At 41.8% G+C, this 8,430-nt stretch overlaps 1 protein-coding gene across 4 annotated transcripts in view; it reads left to right on the top strand.

Moving 5' to 3' along the window:
* Positions 1 to 8,146: 8,146 nt before the first annotated feature.
* Positions 8,147 to 8,430, top strand: part of cpne5b (copine Vb) — a 113,522-nt gene continuing 113,238 nt past the window's right edge. Inside the window, exon 1 of one of the 4 annotated variants that reach the window (XM_070959646.1) lies at positions 8,147 to 8,381. Coding sequence is in view for 2 of the 4 variants with exons in the window: in XM_070959642.1 (XP_070815743.1) it covers positions 8,367 to 8,377 (11 nt within the window). In the remaining 2 variants the exon portion in view is untranslated. The remainder of the gene's footprint in view (positions 8,382 to 8,430) is intronic. The other 3 variants (XM_070959645.1, XM_070959642.1, XM_070959641.1) reach the window with 3 other exon arrangements.

The raw sequence follows: 8,430 nt of genomic DNA, 5'->3' as shown, positions 1-8,430 counted from the left end.
CTGTCCAAAATTTGTTCACCTGTTCCTCTCTTAAAGAAATTGTTTCACGTTCTTTTTCTTGCTGAGGATTAAACAAAAGATTTGTCTGGTGAATATGTAGTCACAACTGATATTCTTAGCTTAGCATAAAGGGGGTAAGTGCTAGCCATAGGGAACAAAGTCTGCCTATCAGCACCTCTAGAGCTCTCCAGTTAACACACAGTACCTCTCTTCCTGGATGCTTGCCATTGCCATAAGGCTGCCAGTGACTCAGTGCTATGGCCTGCCGTGAAAGACACCCCGTAGAGATGATAGTCACAAGATGTGGGTTAGGTTTAGGCATGAGGTGTGACATTGGTAAAGGTTTGGGTAAGACTCTCAAGGTAAACCAATCAGAGGCAGGGGGTGCTTTTCACACCAGGGATGTTTCTTAAAGCACAACACCAGCACATAGCCTAAGCCCCTAGGATATTTATTAGTGCGCTTCAGGGTAGCTAACCTGACAGCAGTATCAATCTTGTCATCTCTCACTCAGCTACTTTATAAATAAATAAAATGACACATTTAATGTTGTTTTCATCTTGGAAAGGTAATATTGAACTACTTTTCAGTTCTGGTCTGGAGATTATTGGCCCAAACAGACCAGCTCCTCTACTTGTCAGTTCCTCAATTATGGCTGTGACGTGTTATGGAAACTACAGAGCAATCCGTCCATTTTTGTCTAAAATAAACCCTACTGCTGCATCAATCATAAAATGAGTCACTGAATGAGGACTGAATGTACTCTCTCACAGATGTTTACAGCTGGAGTTGAAAAACACTCAGCAGGTTTAATGACAACTGTGTGGTTAAGCAAGTGAGCCACATATTCATTTATTCATATAGGAAAAAAAATTCACATTGAATTTTGATTTTTACATAAATGATTTTCTCTGTCACAACCTGTTTGAATCCTCTCTCTCTTAATCTCCATGCAGTGTTGCCTGCTTGTTCTCACTTTGTCTTCTTCTTTGAGTCCTTTTCTTTTGCAAGCTGTTTTGTCTGCCTCCAAGGCAGGAAGTTGTAGGAGACCAGAGCTGTAAGGAGGTACGTGGCCATGCCAGTGTATCCTCCCAGCACCAGACACAGCGGCTGTGCCAAGACGAACAGGCAGAACACGTTCATGGACGCTTGGTCATTCAGCTCCACCCGATTATCCTGTGAGGCTTTCATCACTCCGAAAAAATACAAGAGTGCCACCGCTGGGTAGAACGCCATTTCCATCGTGATGCTGAGGACCAGGATGTTCCCACACACTAGAAAGCCTTTGAATGTAGCATATGCACATGTGTTGGAAAGTAGTTTGTCAGATCCACTGAAGTATTGAGTGGGAGTATTTTCAGACACACTCACCCCGATCAGATTTACACTCTCTCCTAGACAGAGATGCCTCCGAAGTGCGAAGGTGGATCTGACGTTGAAACACACCTGGACCTTTGATCCGTCATCCCAGCAGTCCTGTCAAACATTATCCACCTCCTGTGCTTCTTATCAGGATCACTTGACGGTTGTTACCTTCTAACACAATCTGCTGTTTTGTTTTTAATACAGCCCTCTTCATATAAAAAACTTTAAATGCACACAAAACCAATTATACAGTCCTTTCATGTGTATAATATAAAAACTGCTCAGTGAAACCGTTCCTAGAAAATGTCAAAGTCACCTTAATGTTTCAGGACATGAGTGAGTTGGCTTGAATGAATATGAATAAGATGCCACCAATTTATTATGTTGTAAAGACCTGAACTTTACATCCACATCGCCTGTCTTATTGAGAATGTGGTCTTTATTGTGCAACATGTTCTGTGATCTGACATGAGTGCCTCACATGACAGGGAAAAAATATTCTTTCTCGTCACATTGCAGGTTAGATATAGCAGCATTAGTCAGAGGATAAAAGGTTACATTGACCAGTACAGTATGTGATATTTACACAAGTACATGCATGAATGCCTGTAGTATGAGCTACAAAAGCACATGCAGAAACAGAATTACTGTATATTTCTTTTCCTCGGAATAACTGAGGAACTTTTTTTAGTTTTTAGTTTTTTGCTGGGGGCTAGTGTTTCAATGACGTTTTATGCTGTGTAGCATGTATCATGTCTACAGCACTAAGTTTGAGTTGTTGGTGTGTGTGTTACTAAGGCACTAACCTTGCTAAACAAGACATGAAATACTTCAATAGTTTGGAAATATGAACCCCTCCTGATCCCTCTGTTGTTCATTCACTAAAGCAGTGTTACTAAAACTGCATGTTTGACCCTGCGTTTACACGTAGCAGGGTATTTTGGAAAACTGATATTTTGGCTCCTCTGTTTTCAAAAATAACATCGTGCACACAACATCGTTTTCAAAAATGTTGTCATTTACATGAACCCAGATAAACACGCCGTCGTGCGCATCATAACTATGCCAAACCTATGGGCGTGAGTGTAAACAAGGTCACTCACATGACGTTAAGTATTTTCAGTCGCATGTTGTGACGTTTCAGAACCTAAAACACTGTTTAACACTGTTTACACAGAAATCCCCACTTTGGCCGGAGTTTTTAAAAATGATTGTTTTCCGTGAAAAAAACTCCATTTACGTGTAAACGAGAGGCCAAACCGCATGAAAACATATGCGTTTTCCCTAAATGTAAAGATGTTTCCCTCCTCCACCACACCTGATTCAAATGATCAGCTCGTCATCAAGCTCTGCCGTGGCCTGATAACGAGCCACTCATTTGAATCAGATGTGTTTGAGCAGGAAACATCTAAAACATGCAGGGCAGTGGGGCCCGAGGACCGGAATTGAGAAACACTGCACTAAGGCTACCTGGTTTTTCCCTCCTACTAACCCTCCCATCTTTGCAGCCACACCCTCCACATTCCTGCCAATTTCACCACCTGACTTACTCCACCCACTCACTCACCTGTTCCCCATTCCCTCTGATTACCTCAGTATATCTAGAGGACCCACTTCCACATTTTTGGATTCTACCAGCACCTCTAAAGCTCATTAATTAACACATTAAACAGTCAGTTTAATCAGTGGAACCATTTCTTTGCTGGAATCAGTGAAATGCTGTTGTTTGTGTTGTGTTTTTATGGACCGTTACGAACTGGAAGTATTTCATGTTTGAGACAAGGAAAAGTCTCTGTGCCTGGTAAAGAAATAGTCCCAGCATGTTAGCTTCCTATATGAAGGGTTATTTACTGAGGTGCTAAGCTAACTGCCTCTTAGCTGTAGCTTCATATCTGGTGTGCAGATGAAATGAAATATGGAGCTACTCTTTCATGGGAAATGATGTATGTACAACTTCAGTCAGAAAAATGACAACATACAAGACTTAGATCAAAGTCTGTGACATATTACTTAAGTGATCAGTCTGATTTAGGTGACCAAATGCACAGCCTTTTCAGTGCCTCACAGGTTTGATTTATGTTGAATTTATGTCTTTTCAGCAAGGAGCGGGAAGGAGACAGAATGGACGGGCTGATCTTTTGAATATTTATATATGTTATAAATATAATATTTATTGTTGTTTTTGGAGACATAGAAACAGGCTATTGGTCTCACAAAATATTTTATTACTAATGGACTAATGTTATCTATGAGCAGTACTTACTCAGCTCAATTTAATTTAAGGATATGACCACAGTCAAAGGGGCTGTAAGTGTCATCACAATGTGCAATGGTGCTGTCATTCACAGTGGTGACGTTAAGCAGCCAGTGAGCACAGTGCGTCTGTCGATTTCTTCAGAAATCCCTGGTGCAAGCTTTGCCTGTAGGGAATTCTTTGCCTCCCAGCCTGGTATCATTTTCCCTTCATTTTCAATATTTGAACTCAGCCACATTATGCAGTTATTAGCAACGAGCTAAAACTACTCGACATATGCTTCATTGTTGAAGCAGCAGTGAACTTTGCCCACAGCGCAGGAACTCTTGCACCATTAAAACTTCTGGATGAGCAGCCACTCATCTGATTAAGAGCAGCAGCAAGTGTTAAATCAAGAGATTCATAATTAGTTTGAGCGCCTGTGTATCAAGTGTGGACCGGCTCAGGAAAACTGTCCTTGTTTTATTATTATTATTGTTTTGTGGCTCTAATCCGTCATCCAGTTCTTTGAATCCCCACTGCTGCTGCTGCCTGAGGGAGCGCTGGGCCGTTAGCCAGTCAATCAGCCACCTAGGCTGCTGTCGTCTTCCATAAATACTGTATGCATGCAAGTGTGCATGCCTGTCTGTCCTTCTGTCTGTTTGTCATTAAAGGTTTCTCTGTGATGTTTGCCACCTCAGGAGGGGTTTGATTCTGGATTAAACCACCAGGCCACAGAGAAGGATTACACTCTGGGAGGGGACACATGGCTGGGGTTTATCAAACCCCCTGACGTCTCCACATAAATCTGGGTTCACTGGTGTTCACTTAAGATGCACCAAATGGGCATTACTGTAATACTAAGAAACTCTGAGTGTTTCCACATTAGAAAGTCTCCTCCCAGTGCTGTTTCAAGCGCACTGCTCTATCTCAGTTTTCTCCAGGCAAGCTTTTAGCACATCACCTACTTTTTTGTGGGATGTTTTTTTTATTCCACAATTCACATTGCAATAATGCAGATTTTCTGTATTAGCTGATGTGATCGTTCAGTGTAAGATGTGGAAATGGTTTCTTACTAGTGGAAGTCTTGTTTGCATGAGAGGTGATAGACCTTAAGGGGAAGGCTTTCTGAGTGTTAACACTATTTTTAAGCCTCAGCACTGCATATTATTAAAACAAGTCTTTTTGGTGGGTTCTCTTTTCTACAAAAAAAAAAGACCTCTGAAAACTTGAAGCATAAAGCAGAGTCAGAGCTTTTCAAGTTGAGCAAAAGTAGTTGAAGTCATTTAAAATGCAACACTACAGTTCCTCAGGCTGCAGCACATTGTTTGTTATGAGGCAGTTTTTGTTGGAGAAATGTTTTCTTCCACTATGATGTACCTTTCTCTAGGTTCATTAATGAGTAGGCTGCAACTGTACATACATGTGGTCTTTGTATTTATTGTGAGCTCGTTAAGTTTTTTTTTAATGTGTGTTGTATTATTGGTGCTCAGCATGAAATCCTGTCATCTTCATTTGGACAGTTACACATCAGAGTAAGAATTCCTATAATAATGGTCCCAAGAAATGCGCTGGAGATGAAACACAATTTCCTACACAGCAGAAGGCACATTGTCTATTAAGAGCAAACTGTACTAACCATCCACCACTGATCCTTCTCGTTACCTCCACCAGCCACCACAACATTAGGGCTGACGAAGCTGATGTCACATTCAAAAGAGTGCGTCACAGGCTTGATGAAAATACCAACAGATTCCCTGATGAATGAGTATTTTCCAGCCACTTCCTGTGTTTAGGAATAAGTCTAAGGTTGGACATCCAACATGTATTAATTAGTGGATTTCATTCTGTTTGAAACAAGCCGACTGAGGAATGAGATTAGAGGAGTAAACGAACGTCTTTATTTTCCAGGTTGTGGGAGAAAAATAGCGCATATTTAGTTGTGAGGAGCTTCACTTGTTTGACAGGGCATTTGTCTGTTTTTGCATAATTGCTTCCAGAAAGGCGATATTTTTGGACAGCATGACGCAAGTAAGCATAAACACAGTAATTAGTGCTTAGGAAACTGCAGGAAGCCGAGAGAATAGGACAGAGAAGGAGGAAAAGGGACATTTGAGTCCACTGTGGTGTTATTAATGTGACCAGCAGTACAAAGCGTTGACCACCTCCTGGTACATCGCAACTGGATGGCAATAGCATTTAAAGGAGATATCCAGTGAATTGTTGGTCTTTGCTTTTGATCACTGAACAAGTCAACACATTGAAATGTTCAGAAATGCACATGGTATAGTTTTTTGTTTCTTTGGAACAGGCAGCGGTCTAATGCAGTTAATAAACTCCTAAAAATAAAAAATCTTCCCAGCGGTTGTGTTATTTGTTCTCACCGTTGCTGCTCCAGAAAAATATAGACTAGTCTGCTGGCAGTTTGAAAAAAATCTATGCCTGATGCTGCCAGATGGAAAGAATGTGAAAATATCCAGAACAGTCTTTGTTGCAGTCACTGCAGCAAGTTTCCCAGCGTCAATGAGTGTTAATTTATCTCTGCTTATTATTCTGAATGCTCAGCTGTTGTTTGAGGTGCTGTTTGTTACAAAACTGATCTGATTGCAGGAAGACTGCTCAAAACTAGCAAATGAAATATGAAAACTTATAAATTTCAGTTCGATATCTGGTGTGCATTTGTGATACCGCAGGTTACCACTCAAGGTAAAATAGCTTTTCTGAAGGTCTTCTTCCTTCCCTTCCTCTTTTTTTCCTCCTTCTCTTTTTTTCTCATCCTCTGGCCCTGCTCCTGTCATCCCACTCCTTGGAACATCTGCAATAATGTGCTCACCCACACTGAACAGCGAGCCCTTAAAATACATGAATCATCCGGGAGAGAACAGGGTGTGTATGTAGATGTGTGCCTCTTTATCTCTGTTTATGGGCCGTTCAGTAACATATATGAGAAGGTAATTTGTTTTTATATGTCCACATTGGTGCATACGCTTGAAAAAATGATTGTGTGTGTGTGTGTGTGTGTGTGTGTTCCTGATCCTGAGCTGGAGGGCTGTGTGGGCAGAAGCGTCCTGTGCCGGTATAAATTGATTTCCAGTATCCAGATGCTAGGTGCTCTATGCAGAAAGAGCTGTGTGTTTCGGCACCCATTTATGAAAGGAGGTAGAATGATTTATAGCTGTGTGTATGTCTGTGTGTGTGAGGCACGCGTGACAGTGAGTAACAAGGAGAGTGTCAGAAATGCTACAATGACACTGAAAATCTGATGTCTCTGCCTCCACGTTGACCAAAAAGGGACAACTGTAGTTTGCCAAGTTGGTCAAAAGTTGTTTGTTTCTTGATGCATCCAGCAATCTGTGGAAAACAGCTGGATATTTGTTTGTTGACGACTACTGGTGTTTATGTGCCCCGCATATACTGTATATGCTGTAACTCCTTTGTTTATGCATGAAAAAAGACAGAGAGAGATGTGTCAGAATGAGTGAGATAAACAGCAAGGAGGATAACACACACACACACACACACACACACACACACACACACACACACACACACACACACACACACACACACTCACACACACACACACACACACACACACACACACACACACAGAGTGCATTTAGGAAGTGCAGTTATCCAAAAAATGACAAACCCATCACTTTCTTGGCAGGCGGCTGCTGCAGCAGTTTAGCATATTCATTACAATGTGGTTTACAGGGCAGGTCTTAGTCTGCATACAAGCTAATGATGGATGGTGGCCATTAAATCTCTATGTAATTCCGACCCTGTAATTAATATTGATTTTTAAATCAGCCAGCATGAACACATTTTAATTGGTAACTGCATTTCTTAAAATGTCATGCACATGCCTCCTCCAGTACAAAAAAAGTATGAAATTACACAAGATGGGAGCTTTATCTCCAATTCATTCATTCGTTCTGTGGTTTGAACCTCTCACACTAACAGCACAATCATTACTCTACACGTTAAAGAAGTTTCTTGTCTGCTGGTTGTTCAGCGTTGTGGAGCTGGATGGTTCATTCTGGGAGCTGTCCATTGCTGTGGTGCTGAATTTTCTTGTCTTTTTTCGTTTCTCCCTCGCTCTGCAGTCGCCCTTCCAAACTTTTTGGTCTTGTGACCCATTAAAACAAAGCTGTGTCTACTTGAGAGCCCTTTAAGCGATTGGCTCCTTCTCCGACTGATTTGTATTAATCATTTTACGGAGGCTGGTGAGGTGACATGAGCCAATAATCCACATGAAGAGATCAACAGAAACTCTTGAAAAAAAAAAAAAAAAAAACAGTTCCTACCATGTTAACAATCTCCAGAACCCTTAGATTTACCTTGCGACCCACTGGAGGGTCCCGACCACTGCGTTTGGACTCATCAGACAACGCCATGTGCCTCACCAGCACGGTCTCAAATGTCTGTTCTGACAAACTGATCTTTATTTTATGGTTTTGAAGGATTTCACGCCGCGGTTTTTGTGCCACACCTCAGATAAAGTCTTAAATATTAAATAGCGTCAGTGCGTAATTAAATTACCATGACAGCCCGTCGCGCACACGCTCTGAGTGAGCAGCACGAAGGCTGCTCGCAGGGTGACAGCAGCAGCGCCGGGGCATGGGCAGGGTTGCACTTGACTGTAATTCCGTGTGGGAGGAGGATGGGTGTGTTTCAGAGTATCTAGCCTGTCTTCTCTTCAAACGCTCTGCTGTGCGCGCAGACTGAAGACGAAGAGCGGAGAAGGAGTCCATCTCTGCATGTGATGTACAGCCGGTCGGTGAGGGCGCAACAGTCATCTCAGATACTGTCCTAGCTTCTTTTTTCTT

This window comes from Chaetodon trifascialis, chromosome 3 (genome assembly GCF_039877785.1).
Source record: "Chaetodon trifascialis isolate fChaTrf1 chromosome 3, fChaTrf1.hap1, whole genome shotgun sequence".
NCBI lineage: Eukaryota > Metazoa > Chordata > Actinopteri > Chaetodontiformes > Chaetodontidae > Chaetodon > Chaetodon trifascialis.
This window is presented reverse-complemented; position numbering and strand designations above follow the sequence as displayed.